Raw genomic sequence first — 20,908 nt, forward strand, 5'->3', positions numbered from 1 at the left:
AGAATACTCCCAAACTAATTCTATGAAGCCAACGTCACCCTAATACCAAAACCAGGCAACAACCCCACCAAAAAAGAAAATTACAGACCAATATCCCTGATGAATATAGGTGCAAAAATACTCAATAAAATATTAGCAAACCGAATTCAAAAGTATATCAAAAGGATCATACAACATGAACAAGTGGGATTCATTAAAGGGATGCAAGGATGGTACAACATTCAAAAATCCATCAACATCATTCACCACATCAACAAAAAGAAAGACAAAAACCACATGATCATCTCTATAGATGCTGAAAAAGCATTTGACAAAATTCAACTTCCATTCATGATAAAAACTCTCAGTAAAATGGGTATAGAGGGCAAGTACCTCAACATAATAAAGGCCATATATGATAAACCCACAGCCAACATTATACTGAACAGCGAGAAGCTGAAAGCTTTTCCTCTGAGATCTGGAACAAGACAGGGATGCCCACTCTCTCCACTGTTATTTAACATAGTACTGGAGGTCCGAGCCACAACAATCAGACAAAACAAAGAAACACAAGGAATCCAGATTGGTAAAGAAGAAGTTAAACTGTCACTATTGGCAGATGACACGATACTGTACATAAAAAACCCTAAGGACTCCACTCCAAAACTACTAGAACTGATATTGGAATACAGCAAATTTACAGGATACAAAATTAAGACACAGAAATCTGTGGCTTTCCTATACACTAACAATGAACCAATAGAAAGAGAAATCAGGAAAACAACTCCATTCACAATTGCATCAAAAAGAATAAAATACCTAGGAATAAACCTAACCAAAGAAGTGAAAGACCTATACCCTGAAAACTACAAGTCATTTTTAAGAGAAATTAAAGGGGACACTAACAAATGGAAACTCATCCCATGCTCTTGGCTAGGAAGAATTAATATCGTCAAAATGGCCATCCTGCCCAAAGCAATATACAGATTTGATGCAATCCCTATCAAATTACCAGCAACATTCTTCAATGAACTGGAACAAATAATTCAAAAATTCATATGGAAACACCAAAGACCCCAAATAGCCAAAGCAATCCTGAGAAAGAAAAATAAAGTACGGGGGATCTCACTCCCAACTTCAAGCACTACTACAAAGCCATAGTAATCAAGACAATTTGGTACTGGCACAAGAACAGAGCCACAGACCAGTGGAACACATTAGAGACTCCAGACATTAACCCAAACATATATGGTCAGTTAATATTTGATAAAGGAGCCATGGACATACAATGGCGAAATGACAGTCTCTTCAACAGATGGTGCTGGCAAAACTGGACAGCTACATGTAGGAGAATGAAACTGGATCACTGTCTAACCCCATACACAAAAGTAAACTCAAAATGGATCAAAGACCTGAATGTAAGTCTTGAAACCATAAAACTCTTAGAAAAAAACATATGCAAATACCTTTTAGACATAAACATGAGTGACCTCTTCTTGAACATATCTCTCCAGGCAAGGAAAACAACAGTAAAAATGAACAAGTGGGACTATATTAAACTGGAAAGCTTCTGTACAGCAAAAGACACCATCAATAGAACAAAAAGGAACCCTACAGTATGGGAGAATATATTTGAAAATGACAGATCTGATAAAGGATTGACGTCCAAAATATATAAAGAGCTCACCCACCTCAACAAACAAAAACAAACAATCCACTTAAAAAATGGGCAGAGGAACTGAACACACAGTTCTCCAAAAAAGAAATACAGATGGCCAACAGACACATGAAAAGATGTTCCACATTGCTAATTATCAGATAAATGCAAATTAAAACTACAATGAGATATCACTTCACCCCAGTAAGGATGGCTACCATCCAAAAGACAAACAACAACAAATGTTGGTGAGGCTGTGGAGAAAGGGGAACCCTCCTACACTGCTGGTAGGAATGTAAATTAGTTCAACCATTGTGGAAAGCAGTATGGAGGTACATCAAAATGCTCAAAACAGACATACCATTTGACCCAGGAATTGCACTCCTAGGAATTTACCCTAAGAATGCAGCACTCAAGTTTGAAAAAGACAGATGCACACCTATGTTTATCGCAGCACTATTTACAATAGCCAAGAATTGGAAGCAACCTAAGTGTCCATCAGTAGATGAATGGATAAAGAAGATGTGGTAAATATACACAATGGAATATTACTCAGCCATAAGAAGAAAACAAATCCTACCATTTGCAGCAACATGGATGGAGCTAGAGGGTAATATGTTCAGTGAAATAAGCCAAGCAGAGAAAGAGAAATACCAAATGATTTCACTCATCTGTGGAGTATAAGAACAAAGGAAAAACTGAAAGAAGAAAACAGCAGCAGAATCACAGAACCCAAGAATGGACTAACAGGTACCAAAGGGAAAGGGACTGGGGAGGATGGGTGGGTAGGGAGGGATAAGGGGGGGAGAAGATGAAGGGGGTTTTAAGATTAGCATGCATAAAAGGGGGGGTGGGAGAAAAGGGGGGGCTGTACAGCACAGAGAAGACAAGTAGTGATTCTACAGCATTTTGCTATGCTGATGGACAGTGACTGTAAAAGGGTTTATAGGGGGAACCTGGTATAGGGGAGAGCCTAGTAAACATAATATTCTTCATGTAATTGTAGATTAATGATAACAAAAAAAAAGGGGGGTATTACTCCCTGATAGGATAAAACTAACTGTAAATCAATAATTAATGCATGCTTTAAATATCCTTAATTTTTATCATTTAAAGGGTGTCAGATGATCAGCTATGGAAGTACATTTTTCTTATAATATTCCTTTCTCTTTAAAAAAAAAAAAGAGCAGTTCCTGTGTGGTGACCTCCAATAAGTTCTTCACAATGGTATAAAGGGCATATCAAAGTGTAGGCAAAGGGTCTGTTTGTGTTTATACAGAGGATCAAAGCCCAATTTGGCTACCCAGAAAACAAAATAAGATACGATATGAAGAAGAAGTTCCAACATCAACATCCTCTGGAAGAGTCATTCCAGAAGATGATCACCAAAAAACATCAACAAAGATCCTGGCGCTGTTGCAGTGGTAGCTGCATTCATCCCACTGGTTCCTGATCTTGCCATGGGAATGAAGAAGGAGATATCTAAGCTGGTCTGTGCATACAGTAAAATAACAAATTTGACTGGATCTATACTGTTGGAACTCAACCAAGAATTAGGAGAAGTCCAAGTTGCAGTGCTCCAAAATCTTGAGATTACTGACTATCTACTGTTAAAAGAACATATAGGATGTGAACAGTTCTCAGGAATGTGTTGTTTTAAATTGTCTGATTTTTCTCAGACTATTCAAATTCAGTTATACAATACCCATCATATCATAGATAAGTTTTCACAAATGCTTAGGGTGCCTAACTGGTTTTCTTCATTTCTCTGGAATTGGCTGGTAATTGTAGGTCTGCTTTAGTTGTGTAACTGTATTCCTATTATATTAATGTGTGTGTGCAATTTAATTAGTAGTTTAAAACCTATACATGCTTAAGTTACTCTACAAGAAGATATGTCAAAGAAATAACCAATCTTCCCATGTTTTCTTCCTTCTGCTACTTCTATAGCTTTTCTTCTTCTTCCTAATTACAACCCTTAAATAGAATTTGTGCCTCATATCGAATTTACCAAGTATCATAATTCTTCTAAGTGGTAAAGATACCTCAAGACAAATGCTGGGCATAAAACCCACAGGGCATAAATCTGCAAAGAAGTAAAAAGCTAACCTTTTCAAACAATATGTCTTCTCTCTCACTTACCAACTTTACATTTCCCAGTATGGCCCCGGAAGATGACTGGTTAGACAGAGACGGGTAAGATTCCTCAAGGGAGGAACAACCTAAGACAGGCACAGTCACAGGGGGGCCATCAGGTGAGAAATTGGGGATCAACAGAGGTGAGGCTTAGAACCTCACCCCCCCTGTTTTGAGAGAAATCTTCTGCATCCATGGATGTTTTGTTGCCCTTGTCTAGCTTGGATTAATACTTAGCCTATAGGCACACACCTGATCATCTACATTTGCTTTTTTACAGCACTAAACTATGTTTTGTACCTTTATCTTGCATCTACCTACCACTTCAGCATTTTATTAAAAATAATAATAAGGGAGAAATGTGGGATTCACATATAAATCAAGTATAAAAATCAAACGAATATTCATATCTGACCTGATTGTTTGTAGTTCATAATGCGTGATCAATACCGAAAGTTTCTGTGATGACTGCCCTTGTACTGTTCACCATGTAATAACTTATTCTCTATGTAAGAATTTGTTCACCATGTAAGAACTTGTACGTTATGCTTCAGAAGATTGGAGACTGATGAGAATTAGGCTTGGAGTGGATTAATGATTGTGCACTGAGTCCCCTGTACAGAATTTTATTGTTGTTAACTGTTAACAACCATTTGATCAATAAATATGAGAGATGACCTCTCAAAAAAAAAAAAAGAAAAATTTACCAAAGACTTTAAGCCTCCTAGGAATCAACTCTTGACTCCTAAATCTGGATTAGGTGTCCTTCCTATTGATTTCAAAGCTTGTTTGTATTACAGTATTGGTCACACTATATAGTAATTGTCTTCTTACCCTCCTTTGTCCAACCACAGACAAATTACACATATCAAATTTTAACTTCTTCAGGGCAAGGAGCATATCTTCTGTCTCTGTATATCTCAAATAGTAAATAAATGTTGCTTGAACAAATGCATGAACCCCACAATTTCAGTATGTCAGTGGCCCCCAACATTTATCTTCAGTCCTCACCTCTCTCTCTCTAAAGTGCCAGATCTCCATTCCCACTTCCCAGTGGTTATCTCCATAGGCATGTCTACTTATCATATCTAAAACTGAATTTATTATCTTTCCCAAGCCTTTCTCCACCTGTCCAAAATCTGCTTCTCCCTCTAATTTTGACCTCAATTTATTGTCTGTCTGCCCAGTTTTCCAGTCTGGAAACCTCATTATCTTTCTTCAGGAAATCTTTGATCAAATGAGCTGGTGATAGCCAGGTAAACAACACTAAACTTTTTGTGTATTCTGCAGTATTTCTCAGAGCTTTCAATATGTTCAATTTGAATCTCCAAGAAGTGAAAGCATTTTTTCAAACTTACCTAACCAAAGAACACTTTTTGTTGAGGTAAATCACTCAGGACTAGTGTTCTGCAAACCACTCCTACATAAATGCTGCTGTAACATCCTTCCTTCATGCTTCATGCCTTGCTACTGCCCTAATTGAGGCCCCTGCCATCCCTCACATGGACTTCCTTTCTTGGGTAATCTCTCTCTTCACTTATTACCTCTGTTGCCATCATTCTCTCCACAGTCTCTACTGCCAGTTTTATTTATCTACCAGAAAGTTCTCATCATACATCACCCTTCCTCACACCCTGCTTTAAAATCATCATTGGCTTTCCATTTCACATAGGTCCAAATCCTAGAACTGCTATCATATTATCTTCAATATCTAGACTCATCCATCTTCCCAACTTTGTTTCTTACCACATGCCTCCTTTCCCAAAACACAACACATGCTTTCATCCTTTAGTGCTTTAATATTTGGCTCCAGCTACACAAATGGCGTTTCTGGTTCCCACCCTACATTTAACAAACTTCTCTTAAAACCCATTGCTAATGAAATCTCTTCTGAGAAATTTTCGTTCCGGCACTTGGCTGGTTATGCCTCAGTGTTTCCATAATGCTTTGCACTTACCTCTATTACGGCAAGTGCCACACTGTATGATCAGAAATTACCCAGGTGTCTATCCCCACCATTACTCTCTGACCCTTTTAAATCTTTGTTTCTTCAGCTCCTAACATAGTGCCTGGCATAGAGCAGTCTCTCACTGAATGAAAAAAATATCAAATGAATGAATAACATAACAAGCAATTACAAATGAGGAAAACATAAATGAAGTTATGAACACTATAACTAAAAATGTGTTTAAAGAGGCCATTTATTCCAGCCATCAGCCTCAGGCAAACTATCATTTTGCTTAAATAGACCTCCAGGTTCCAACTTACCAAGTTTCTGTTAGAGAATAAACCTTTACCACAATTTATCTTAAAGGAAAATTCTACAGCTTTCAAAAGTCCTTTTCGGGCTTGGGGAAAATACACTCACAAATAGCTTGCCTACCCTAACTAACCTGCTCAACAAGAGAATCAGGGCTATAAGCCTCTGAACAATCAGTAACGGCACACATAACAGTCTCTGAGAACTTGTCCTAGAAGGAATATATATATACATATATGTATGTGCTAGAAGGAATATACTCTGTTGGAAAACATGGCTAACTAACTGTAAGGTTTTACTTGAACAAGGAAGACATGGCCAACCATTGTACGGTTTTACTTGACCAAGAGAATTCCATCATAAGCACACCAAAAGCAAGACAGTTTTGCCTCTTAGTTTGCAAATTTCTTTGCTCCATCAAAAGCTTACCTTTCACAATTAGATCTATAGAATCCTTGCATTTTTCTTTCATATGAAAAATGTGTGGCTCCTTGAAAGTTTGTTGTGGAAGCTCCTCAAAATGTTCACTTTTGGAAAGATCTTTGGGAAAACAAATACTTTTGCATGCTGCCTGAAGTTTTTGGACCACATCAGGTGTTTCCTTTATTTTAATGTCCAAAGGTATGAATTTGCCAGATTTTGGTTTTTGGTGTTTATTTTTAAAAACATTTACAGAAGTACCTTGAAATTTATTCTGTGAATAAAACAAAAAAAATTCTTTTAATGAAATTGTAATATTAAGTGTATGATAAAATTTCATTAAAAATTTTATTAATAATGTAATAAAATTATATCCACTAAATACATTGTACAAAGTACATTACTGCATAAGACTTTACTGTAAAGCACATTACAGTAATCAAATAAAGCAGATGTTATCTTTGTAGTTCTCCAAAAGCTCTTAGCAAGCATGAGGGATTCCACTTTATAAAAAAAATATAAATCTTAAAGTAGTCATTTTCCTCCTCAAATGTGGTATTTGCAAATACAGCTTTAAAGTCCATAAAAACTAGACATGTAAGAATTTAAATAGTTCAACCTTGAATAATTCAATCCTTGAATAATTTTCAAATGTCCATAAAATGCTAACACCCCCCAAACCTCTTTCTCTGTTGAACCAGAAATAACTGCTCATATATGGAGATAGATTCTCAAGTAAAGCATATTAGTAATTGGGTATGTATTTCAGAAATTTCAATTAAACTGCTTTGACTACTTTGAGTAATAGAAAAATAATACAGTAACAGGTCTCTGACAGGTAATTATCCAAACAGTTATAATTGTTCTAGTCTAATCATTCTCTGCCTCATAAATAGAGCTATAGCTCCCACCCAATCTCCACCCACCTCCACAAATAAAAAAGGTTTAGACAAATTCAAATTGTTGCCAACTCAAGATGCCAGTAAGGAGGTTTTAGTATGCTAGTTATGTTTTGCCAAGGAACAAAAGATGGAATGTTGTGCAGTTATTATTAGATAAAATTCTAAAAATAGATGAAGGCTATTATATACATCTATCTAACTCTGAAGACTGTGAAGTTTTTATCCCATATGCCCACTAATGGAATCAATGTAACTTAAAAAGTATTTTTAAATATATTTAAAGTATATTTAAAAAAAAGACTAGTTAAGCCATGTTAACAGTTGATAAGATTAAAATCACCTGTGGCTAGTATCAGCCTAGAGGACCATTCAAAAGAAACATAAAAGTTATAACGACCCCCGCCCCACAGTAAGTACTAAAAATTATTTAAACTCTTCATCTAAAATTCTCTTTTAAAAAAAAGGAACAGGATAGTGTGGCATGCAGTGACCATCCTAAGATTCCCTTCCCCAACCTGTCTCCCCAAAGGCTCATTTGTCCAAAGCTGCTGTTCCCATCTCTTCTATAGATGCTCTCATCCAAAATTTTACCCTGTGCTGACTCTCCCCATCTCTTTGCCATCCCTTTCCTTTTTGCTCTTTCTTATCACCTTCCAAAACTATGCCATTCAGAAAATATTTATTGGGCCAGGCACAATGCTGGAGAAGTGACTTCAAAAAAAGACATTCACTGTCCTCAAGGAGCTATTAGACTGGTAAAACAATTCTAATGCAAAGTCTTGTGGGAGAAGATACAAGCAAGCATGTCATGCTAGGGGCTTAGGAAAGGCACACCACAGCATATTTTCTATTTATTTTTGCTTTATCTAATAATATTCAAAGAGAGATACTTACTTAAGATATTTAATCCAAGTATTTCTGTTATAATTTATCAAACGAAAACATTAAAAACTGGATCAATGTGCAAGTTAAATATATATGTAATTAAATAATCTATATAACTGAAAATTTTTATTTTTAAATGCAATCTGAAATCAATTTTTATAGCTAGCCTTTCATTTTGTCTTTTTTACTCAAAATCTATAAGAGTTCGTGCAATCATTTGAAACAATCTTTGTTAGTGTACAGAAATACTTACTAGTCCCCTGAAAAATATACTGTTAGATAAATGCAAAGTATTAACCTCATTTATTCTCTCATAATGCTGGGCAATGAGGGATTTTGCTTCTTGAAAAAAATCTTGCTTGGTGATCTCTAATATAGGACCTAAAATAGAAACAGAGTGACATTTTATATTTTTAATGTAGTTAATGTACTTTATTAATCAAAAATGGCAAAACCATGCAATTATACTTAGGGGACAGTTATGAATCTTGCAGGACATTATAAAAAAGTTAATTTTATAAGTGGATGCAGAAGTTAATGTAATGTTCCTTTAACATCATATTTTACTTTAAAAAACATCAGCTTAAATGGTCAGAGTGATAAAGTGGATTATCCTAAATTATTAAAATCCAGGGAACCAAAGAAAATATATAAAATTGGAATCTCCTTCAGTTCTAGAAGTTCTTTAAATGTTACTAAGTAGAAGACACAATATGATTTGGGCACAAAACTTATTAACAAGTCTACCTGTGCTTTCTGAGACTAATTCAAATAGCTATACATTTCTCCAAGAATATTTATCTTACAAATTGTTGATAAAATTAGAACTGCAAAATAAAGCTCAACAGATTTATTAAATAGGAATAGCAGTGAAATAAAAAAATATGTATACCTAAAAATGAGTAATATTTTAATAACTCTTCTCACTTGTATTTTCCTGATTGATAATTTATCTTTTTGTCCAGAGCTATGTACAAAACTCTGTAACATGTACACAGAATACATCATTCTTATTTAGTCTTATCTAAGATACCCTTTTTATATATATTTCCTTTATTATTAGTTGATTCTGACATTTTAAGTCTTTCTTGGTCTCTTCCTCTTAACCTAGAATCAGTGAAGTGCAAATAAGTATATTGCCATCTGAATTAGCATTTCAATCTGACCAGTGTGCTCCCCATTTCTATAACTCTACCTCTTTTAGTACAGGTAGGTCTCATTATATTACACTTCACTTTATTGCACTTCACAGATAACTTCACTTTTTACAAACTGAAGATTCAAGACCAGTGGAGGAAGGAATTGAAGATGTGGTAGAGACAGCAAGAGAACTAGAATTAGAAGTGGAGTCTGATGATGGGCCTGAATTGCTGCAATCTCAAAATAAAACTTTTCAGCAATGACGAGTTGCTTCTTACTGATGAGCTAAAAAAGTATTTCTTGACATGGAACCCACTTCTGGTGAAGATGCCATAAATACTGTTGCAATGACAACAAAGGATTTAGCACAAACTTAGTTTATAAAGCAGTGGCAGGGTTTGAGAGGACTGACTCCAAATTTGAAAGAAGTGCTACCAGGGTAAATGTTATCAAATGGCATTGCATGCTACAGAGAAATAGTTTGTATAAGAGTCAATCAATGTGGCAAACTTTATTGTTCTCTTATTTTAAGAAATTGCCACAGCCACCCCAACCTTCAGCAACCACCACCTGATCAGTCAGAAACCATCAACATTTGAGGCAAAACCCTCCACCAGCAAAAATATTACAATTCACTTAAAGCAGATAATGACTGGAATTTTTTAGCAATAAAGTAATTTTTACTTAAAGTATATGTATTATTTTTTTAGACATAATGCTATGCACATATAACAGACAACAGTATACTGTAAATGTAACTTTTAAATGCACTGGGAAATCAAAAAATATACTTGATTCACTTTACTGAAATATTTGCTTTATTGCAGTGGTCTGGAACCATACAGTATCTCCAGGGTATGCTTGTATTCTTAGGACCAAGATTTTCTTTCTCTTCATCCACTCAAATTTTAAGCAATTAAAAACTCCATCTTCATACAAATCAAGATAGTAATGATACACTATCACATTTTGTTCAAGCTACTATAATAAAACACCACACACTGGATAACATATAAAACGTGTAAATAAATAAATAAACAGAAATTTATTTCTCACAGTTCTGCAAGCTGCAAGTTCAAGATCAGGGTGCCAGAATGGTCACTCTTCATCGCAGACATCCCGCTGTGTCCTCACATTGTGGAAAGGACTGGGATGCTCTGAGGGGCCTCTTTCATAAGGGAACTAATCCCACTCATGAGAGCTCCACGTTCATGACCTAATTACCTCCCAAAGACCACACCCCCTGATACCATTACCTCTGGGGGTTAGGATTTCAACATACAAATTTGGGGGACACAAACATTCAGACTGCAGAAATACCACCACATGCCCACCAGAATGGCCAAAATAAAAAACACTGTTAACAGCCAATTTGGGTGAGGCTGTGGAGCTACAGGAACCCTAACATGTCATTAGTAGAAATGTAAAACAGAATCATCAGTTTGGAAAAGATACAGAAATTTCTTACAAAATTTAATATATACCTATCCTATGATGCAGAAATCCCACTCCTAGGTATTTACCAAAGAGAATGAAACACATATTTACAAAAGACTTGTACAAGAATGCTCATAACAGCTGTATTCATAGTAGTTCCACACTGGAAACAACCAAGATGTGTATCAACAAGAGAACAGTAAACAAACTGTGATAAACTCAAACAATGATACACTACTCAGCAGTAAAGAAGAATAAAACTACTGACATACACAGTAACATGGATGTATCTCAAAAACCTATGCCAAGTAGGCATCCTTACACAACAAGCATGTACTGTATGGTTCCACTTACATGAACTTCTAGGGCAAAGCTAATATGTGGGAGAAAAAAAACAGACCAGTGATTCTTCTGGTGAGCATGAGCTGACTAGAAGGGACACTAAAGGAAATTTCTGGGATAATGGTAATGTTCAATATCTTGATACACAGTGAGTTACAGGGGCATATGAAATGATCAAAACTCACTGAATGTATATCTAAGATTTCTGCATTTCATTGTAGTACATTCTACATCAAAGGAAGACAAACTATAAACAAATACTGAATTTTGACTAATGATATGCATGTTGATTGTGGATGGATACATGAAAAATCAAATACAGTAATATATGAAGGGTAAGAACTGGGTGGTAGGCCTATGGGTGTTGACTTAAAATTCTTTCAATCTTGCTATATGTTTGAAAATTTCATAACAAAATATGGGGGAGGGGGGCAAACTCTCCTTATTCCTTCACAAAATTTCCCATTGCTTTTCTCCCTGGACTCATGGATCACAGGCAGATGTTACTTTGGGGCAAAGACATACTGAGGAATGAAGCCTGGGGAGAGCTTAGCAATAAAGGGGAGGAACAACCGGACACTAGCACTCCTTAAAAGTACTGGGTTAGGAGAGGAAGAATCTACTGAGGTGTCCCATCAGAAGAACCGGAATTGTCTCTCTGAAGTATTTTATAAAGAACAGCTCCTCTTGCTCTCTATCTTCTTCCCTCCTTCCACTCTTACCTATAGAAAATGCTGCAAGCCGTTACCAAACTCGAATCTCCCTGTCCTCCTACACTTGCCACTGTATCTCCCCATACTCAGGGCTGTCTACATATTTCTAAGGATATTGATTGGGGAATTTTTTTCTTCTTTACAATAAAAAAAGTTTCAAGACTTCATGTACACAATTCTGGAGAAGTGTACATATTCGTTGTACAGATCTGAGCACAAAATCACACATAAATCATTCTGTTTCATCAAGTTTCAACTAAAGGTCAGAAATCTACTTTGAAAGGGCTTCGAACCAGACTGCTTACTTCCTAGGGGAAAGGCAGTGAGCTACTCTGAGCTGTGACTCCACAACTCGACCTCTTTTTCCTCTTCCCATGACAATCTCTCCTCCTTTAATGCCCTTCTTCTTGAGGGAAGTGTTAGTCAGATGCAGGCAGACAAAACTCAAGGCTCCAGACATAGGCAGATAGAGCTCAAGGTCCTGGTAGGTCACAGGCAGAAGGGAACTAGGGTCAAGGCTTCTTAGTTAACAAGAAGCCTCAGCCTGGACATCCGGGAAAATTCAGCCTGAGAAAAAAGGAAGTTTTTTTTCCATGGATGCTAGCTTGGCCATAGAAACAGGTCCGAGCACCAACTCCCAACCACTTGCGTGGTTTACTCCATTTTGTGCTTATAAACCCTGGACACTGAAGCCCCACCAGTGTCCTTCCTTGGAGCCCCTCCCAATAAGTGGGAAATTTTCTTTCTTTTTCACCCCTCATTAAAAACTTTGCTGGTTGCTCCATACTCTTGTCTGGTGGCTTCATTCTTTGTCACCTCCAAGACATGATCCTGGGAAAACACAGCATCTCGGCCAGTAACATTCTGACTAATCAAACTTCCCTTATAATTGTAATATTGCCATGTGTCATACACATGACAAACAATATATTTTATTAATATATGAAATTATTAAATCACTGGTTTTTGCTGAAAATGTAGCTTTACAAAAACCATCACTTCTTTATTCCAAACAAGGCCTTAGAGATGATCTAGCTTTCATTTACAGGGGAACTCTGTTGCACAGGGGGCCTGAGTCTCTTCTAAAGTTAGCTGTGCTGGGGACCCGCACTGGTACTGGTCTCCTGGGCTGCTTCCTGCTTTTTTCTGCATATCTACTGATTTTCCTGATGCTGTGCACTCCTTGTAAATACTGGAGACTCTTCTAAGGTTTGACTGGCCCCCCTAGTGAAATACTCACATTTTATCAATACTTTGCGCTAGACTGAACATGTGTCCTCCCAAAATTCATATGCTGAATCCTGATGCCCAGTATGGTGGTATTAGGAGGTAAGGCCTTTGGAAGGTGATTAATTCATGAAGGAAGGTGAAGTCCTCATGATTGAGATTAGGGTCCTTACTAAAGAGACTCCAGAGACCTAGGCAGCCCCTTCCACCAAATGAGCCTACAGTGAGTGAGGAGACATCCATCAGTGAGGAAGCAGGCCTTCACCAGACATCAAATTTGCCATGATTTTCAACTTCCTGGCTTCTAGAACTGTGAGAAATAAATTTCTGTGTTTATAAGCCAGATTATGATATTTCATTATAGTAACCCAAATGGACTCAGACACTTCATGTCAGGCTTCCAATCCTGTGCCCTTGTTATAATTTAATGTGCTTACAGAGCTGTTCTGATTTTCCCCTTCATAACTAAAACTTAACTTTTGACAAAAGAGTTAAATTTCCAAGGTAGCATTTTCTCCTAGTCGGGCTGTTTACTGACCAATGTGTCTGATTTTCCCCATCTCCAACAGCCACCTGTTGCCTATGAAGTGTGGAGAGGCTAGTGTACACTCTGGCGATTGTAATGGCCTTTCTGGAGTCAGCAAGCAGATTCTGACTCACTGAGATACAGTGAGGCCAGTAAGGCCAGGAGGCTCCTGAACAGAACAAAGCCTGGGATTGTTCTAAAGGGGCAGAGAAAGGAAGCCACCACCAGAAGACAACAATTTCATACAGATTCTGAATGACTCTACTGAAGGCACATGGGCTACAAGTTGGCAATCTTAAACTTTCATTGGCATTTAAAGTATCTTCAGAACTGTTCTGCTTTTCTCCAGTAACAAAAAATTAGCCTTGAACCAAAGAGTTAAATTCTCTCAAGGTAGCACAGTGTAACTCATTTCTCAATGCCTTAGAAAAGGCAAAAATACAGTATATTTTTTATTTTTATAATTTCCAAAGATATATGTATTTTCAACAAATGAGTCTAAAATTACAAGAAATTAAACAACTTTAACATTAAGAATCCATCCAGTTAATAGTTGAGACTCCTGTTTCTTTGTTCATAACATGGTAAGTATATAAGAATGGAGCTTTTATACATTCAAATGTACATTATAACTTCAATTATTAAGAGGAAGTTGTCATGGTCCGGTCCTTCTCTGTTAAAAAACCTACAATTAAGACTTTGTTTATTTGCAAATACATATCTATAGCATACAGAATGATTTTTAAGAGCTCTCATTCCTGAGTCACACTATTTTGTTCTTGAATTCCACTTTGCTCCTGAACCTTATTTTATCATCTTAAGGCTTCATTTTCTCATTTGTCAAATGAAGACAATAATAATGTATCTCACACAGACTTGTGAAGATTAAATTGGACTTGGTTACAAGACCCTTAGCACAGTACCTGTTACATAATAAGCTCTCAATAAATGTGAGCAATTACTATTACTATAGTTATTGTTGTATTACTATCATTGGGCTAAACTTTTCCCCATAAGTGTTTATGTTATTAATTTCACTAGCGAATATTCACTTCTTCATTAGCACAAAGATAAATTTCAACTTTCTAAATTAATTCAAGTGAATCTGGTCTTCTTATAGTCTGTTTTATCAAAAATCAATTAATTAATAGGTTTTCAAATAACAGAATCTCTGCATACTTTGGATTCTTTGAGTTACTAAATTCCCAAAAAGCAATACAATCATTATAGGCAATGACAAACAGTTTATGATAAAGTTCATGAAAAGGATGAAATAGTCATATTAGACTTATCTAAAACATAAATGAAAATATTAACATTTCCTTGGGAAAAGAAAAGAATCTCTAACGCAAGCAATTTCATTAGCCTAAAATATTTTCTAGTATTTATTCTGTATTTGCTTTAAAAATTCACTCTTCATATATCATCAGTTTAATGCTATTACAGTTGATAGTTCGTAAAACTCCAGATTTCTCCTAATGCTTTAAAGATTCCATATAATTGCTCTAATAAACCTCTGAGGTGAAGAACCAGAAGAAGATCTAATTATGGAGACTATGACAGAATAAGCCATGGGCCATCTTTTGATTGTCACCATTGAGCAAATCTTTTCTGCATCCAAAAAGACTCAGTGTTTTCTACATCCAAACCCACTAACAAAAGTGCTTCTATAACCAGACAAAAATAACTGGTCTTACTTAGAGGGTTTCCATCCTTCTTAGAAACAGGCTGCATTATTCAGAGACTTCACAAAAATATCCTAAGAAGATATCCTGACAAAGATGTATGGCCACATGGCGGAGGCCTTCCTTGTCTATACAGTTAGGGTGAGTGCCTGAAGAAGGCCTGTTTGATTTCACAGGTATGAGAAAAGCCCTACCTCTGATTCAATGAGACTCAGCTCAGCATATGTTCATTAAGCACCTACTAAGTACCAGATGCTATTTTCATTCTAATGTGCTAAAATAAATAAGACACTCAGCACCCATACCTTCCAGGTGTTACAGCCTAATGCCAGAAAAACATTGCAAACAAATGCCATAACATTCAGTAAGATATATGCTGTGATACAGGCCAACATAAATCACCAACACCACCTACTGCCAACTCACTAATGTATGAATTTCCTTTTAAAGAAAACACTTACATTGAGAGGATTAAAGATGGCGGCATGAGAGGTAAGACAGAGGCCTCCTCCTAAAATCACATATAATAGGAAAATATAATTAATACAACTAATCCTGAAAGAGCAACAGGAAATAAGGCTGCACCAGACTGCATACACCTGGAGAAAAGAACAGACCTCATAGAACAGGGTAATGTACCAAGCTGTGATCCAGCAGGACCCAAACACTTCCCCCACCCCAGCTCACTGGCAGGAGGAAGAAAAATGGAGTGGGGAGGGAGTGGAGGCCTGGGACTGCTGCACACCTAGCCCTGGTGCACAAACCTGCATTGCATGGTGCTCTGGTGATTAGAGGGGATGGAAAGCTAAGACAGTCAGGATACCTGGAGAGACTGAGATTCCAGCTGCTTGTGTAAAACAGGGATCCATATCTGGCTGCTCTGGGACAAAATAAAAGGAGGCAGTCTGAGAGACTTAATAACAGTGAGAGGGCTTCTAAAGGGACAAGGATTGCACAGACTTTACTGCTCAGAAGAAAGAACAGGAAGACAAAATTGTCCAGGCGCACTATGCCCAGCAGGTTGGGAACTTTCAGAAGCTTCAGGCATTCCAAAAACCTGGCTGGCTATGCAGCTCCAATGCCCCCCACCATGATAACCAGCCTGCTGAGCCTTCCTCCAGGCCAGCATGCACCTGGAACACTAACCAGCAGCCCCTGCCCTGGCATTAGGCCAGCCAGAAGGAAGCTCTGCCTAAAGCAGCTACAAACACAAAGCATAGAGGCTTACACCTGGGTGTTTGGCCCACTGGTTCTGGCAGTGGAGACAAGCATAGCAGCTGAGAAGCAGGAAAATCCTCTTTCCTCCCCACTGGCACCATCACTGCTCCCCTGCAACCCCTGACATCCCTCCAGGGACTTAGCAGCTCCAGAGAGAAGAACTTCTGTGCACTAGAGGGGGCCACATACAAATATGAAAGGTCAAAGAAACCTGGTTCAAAGCAAAATCTCACAAACACCAGGAAGGGTCAAGTGAGACTGAACTAATCAATCTTCCTGAAAGAGATTTGGAAATAAAAATCATAGACATACTCCTAGAGGTAAAGAAAAATATTCAAGAACTCAGGAATTAATGTAGGACATAGATCCAATCACTGGGGAACACAATGGAGGGTTTAAAAAGCATATTAGAAACAGTGTAAGAGATGATAAATGAAATAGAAATTAGAGAAGAGGAATACAAAGAAGCTGAAGCACAGAGAGAAAAAAGACATCTAGGAATAAAGGAATACTGAGAGAACTGTGTGACCAATCCAAACGGAACAACATTTGTATTATAGGGATACCAGAAGAAGAGGAGAGAGAAAACGGGATAGAAAGTGTCTTTGAGGAAGTAATTGCTGAAAACTTCCCCAATCATGTGAGGAGATAGTTTATCAGTCCATGGAAGTGCACAGATGTCTCAACACAAGGGACCCAAAGAAGACAATACCAAGACATATAATAATTAAAATGGCAAAGATCAAGAATAAGAAAAGACAATTAAAAGCAGCCAGAGAGAGAAAAAACATCACATACAAAGGAAAACCCATCAGGCTATCATCAGACTTCTCAGCAGAAACCTTACAGGACAGAAGGGAGTGCAATGATATATTTAATGCAATGAAGCAGAAGGGCCTCAAACCAAGAATACTATATACAGCAAAATTATCATTTAAAATTAAAGGAGGGATTAAACAATTTCCAGATAAGCAAAAGCTGAGAGATTTTACCTCCCACAAACTGTCTCTACAGTGTACTTTGGAGGGACTGCTATAGATGGAAGTGTTCCTAAGTTTAAATAGCTGTCACTACAGGTAATAAAACACAATAAAGTAGAACATTTAATTACTAAGCAAATGCAAAATAAATCAACTACCCCCAAAGTCAACCAAGGGATAGACAAAGAGTACAGAATATGATACCTCATATATATAAAGAATGGAGAGGAAGAAAAAGGACAAGAAAAAAAAAAAAAGAATGTTTAGATTCTGTTTGTAAAAGCATACCAAGTAAGTTAAGCTAGAGTCTTGGATAGTAAGGAAGTTACCCTTAAACCTTTAGTAACCATAAATCAAAGCCTGCAATGGCAATAAGTACATACCTATCAATAATCACCCTAAATGTAAATGGTCTGAATGTACCAATCAAAAGACATAAGAGTCACTGACTGGATTAAAAAACAAGACCCAACTATACGCTGCCTACATGAGACTCACATCAAACCCAAAGACATACACAGACTAAAAGTGAAGGGATGGAAAAAGATATTTCATGCAACTAATAGGGAGAAAAAAGCAGCTGTTGCAGTACTTGTATCAGACATAATCAACTTTAAAACAAAGAAAGTCACAAGAGACAAATAAGGACATTACATAGTGATAAAGGAGTCAATCCAACAAGAGGATATGACCATTATTAATATCTATGCACCCAACACAGCAGCACCTACATATGTGAAATAAATATGAATGAATTAAAAGGGGAAATAGAATTCAGTGCATTCTTTCTAGGAGACTTCAACATGCCACTCCCTCCAAAAGACACATTGACCAGACAGAAAATAAGTAAGGAGACAGAGGCATTGAACAACAAATTAGAACAGATGGACCTAACAGACATCCACAGAACACTCTAACCAAAAACAGCAGGATACACATTCTTCTCAAGTATACATGGAACATTTTCAAGAATGGATTACACACTAGGCCACAAAAAGAGCCTCGGTAAATTCAAAAAGATTGAAATTGTACCAACCAGCTTTTCAGACAAAAAAAGGTATGAAATTACAAATAACTTATGCAAAGAATATGAAAAATACCACAAACATCTAGAGGCTTAATGACATGCTCCAAAATAACCAATGGATCAATGACCAAATAAAAACAGAGATTAAGAAATATATGGACACAAATGACAACAATAATTTAACAACACAAAAATCTGTGGGATGCAGCGAAGGCCATGCTAAGAGGGAAGTATATTGCAAAACAGGTCTACCTCAGGAAAGAAGAACTACCACATATAAACAGTCTAAACTCACTATTAATGAAATTAGAAAAAGAAGAAAAAGTAAGGCCCAGACTTATCAAGAAAAAAGAGAGTCTGCACACATAAACAGAATAAGAAATGGGACTGGAAAAATCACTATGGACACCACAGAAATACAAATAATTATTAGAGAACACTATGAAAATTTATATGCTAACAAAATGGGAAACCTAGAAGAAATGGACAACTTTCTAGAAAAATACAACCTTCCAAGACTAACCAAGGAAGAAAAACAAAATCTAAACAGACCAATTACCAGCAGCAAAACTGAATTGATAATCAAAAAGCTACCCAAGAACAAAATCCTTAGGCCAGATGGATTCACCATTGAATGTTATCAGACATTTAAAGAAGACATAATACCATTCCCCTTAAAGTTTTCCAAAAAATAGAAGAGGAGGGAATACTCCCAAATTCATTCTACGAAGCCAGCATCAGTCTAGGACCAAAACCAGGCAAAGACACCACAAAAAAAAGGAAACTAGAGACCAATATCCCTGATGAACATAGATGCAAAAATACTCAACAAAATATTAGCAAACCAAATTCAGAAATACATCAAAAAGATCATCCATCATGATTAAGAAGGATTTAATCCAGGGATGCAAGGATGGTACAATATTAGAAAATCCATAAACATCATCCAGCACATAAACAAAAAGGACAAAAACCACATGATCATCTTCATAGATGCTGAAAAAAAGCATTTGACAAAATTTAACATCCATTCATGATAAAAACTCTCAACAAAATGGGTATAGAGGGAAAGTACCTCAACATAATAAAGGCCATATATGACAAACCCATAGCCAGCATTATACTTAACAGCAAGAAGGTGAAAGCTTTTCCTTTAAGATAGGGAAAAAGACAAGGATTCCCACTCTCCCCACTGTTATTCAACATAGTACTGGATGCCCTAGCCACAGCAATCAGACAACACAAAGAAATAAAAGGCATCCAGATTGGCAAGGAAGAAGTTAAACTGTCACTGCATGCAGATGACATGATATTGTACATAAAAAACCCTAAAGAATTCATTCCAAAACTACTAGATCTAATATCTGAATTCAGCAAAATAGCAGGATATGAAATTAATACACAGAAATCTGTTGCATTCCTATACATTAACAATGAACTAGCAGAGAGAGAAATCAGGAAAACAATTCCATTCACAACTTCATCAAAAAGAATAAAATACCTAGGAATAAACCTAACCAAGGAAGTGAAAGACCTATACCCTGAAAACTACAAGACACTCTTAAGAGAAATTAAAGAAGATACTATCAAATGGAAGCTTGTCCCATGCTCTTGGCTAGGAAGAATTAATATTGTCAAAACGGCCATCCTGCCTGAGGCAATCTAAAGATTCGATGCAATCCCTATCAAAATACCAACAGCATTCATCAATAAACTAGAGCAAATCATTCTAAAATTCATATGGAACCACAAAAGACCCCGAAGAGCCAAAGCAATCCTGAGAAGAAAGAATAAAGCAGGGGGAATTAGACTCCCCAACTTGAAGCTCTATTACAAAGCCACAGTAATCAAGACAATTTGGTACTGGCACAAGAACAGACACACAGACCAGTGGACTAGAGAGTCCAGATATTAACCCAAACATATATGGTCAATTAATATATGATAAAAGAGCCATGAACATACAATGGGGAAATGACAACCTCTTCAACAACTGGTGTTGGCAAAACTGGACAGCTACATGCAAGAGAATGAAACTATATTATTGTCTAACCCCATACACAAAAGTAAATTCAAAATGGATCAAAGACCTGAATGTAAGTCATGAAACCATAAAACTCTTAGAAGACAACATATGCAAAAATCCCCTGAACATAAACATGAGGGACTTTTTCCTGAATGCATCTGCTTGGGCAAGGGAAACAAAAGCAAAAATGAGCACATAGGACTACATCAAACTAAAAAGCTTCTGTACAGCAAAGTACACCATCAACAGAACAAAAAGGAAACCTACAGTATGTGAGAATATATTTTTTGTAAATGACATATCCAACAAGGGGTTAACATCCAAAATATATAAAGAACTCACACACCT

At 36.8% G+C, this 20,908-nt stretch overlaps 1 protein-coding gene across 1 annotated transcript in view; it reads right to left on the minus strand.

Moving 5' to 3' along the window:
* The window catches only part of LOC118924894 (IQ domain-containing protein M-like), a 30,914-nt gene extending 17,891 nt beyond the window's left edge, over positions 1-13,023 (minus strand). The window contains exons 1-3 of the mRNA XM_036910127.2: positions 12,918-13,023; positions 8,538-8,620; positions 6,462-6,726 (exon numbers count right to left, since the gene is read on the minus strand). Of these exons, the coding sequence (XP_036766022.2) occupies positions 6,462-6,726; positions 8,538-8,620; positions 12,918-13,023 (454 nt within the window). The remainder of the gene's footprint in view (positions 1-6,461; positions 6,727-8,537; positions 8,621-12,917) is intronic.
* Between the last annotated feature and the right edge of the window lie 7,885 nt (positions 13,024-20,908).

Source organism: Manis pentadactyla, chromosome 1, assembly GCF_030020395.1.
Source record: "Manis pentadactyla isolate mManPen7 chromosome 1, mManPen7.hap1, whole genome shotgun sequence".
Lineage (NCBI taxonomy): Eukaryota > Metazoa > Chordata > Mammalia > Pholidota > Manidae > Manis > Manis pentadactyla.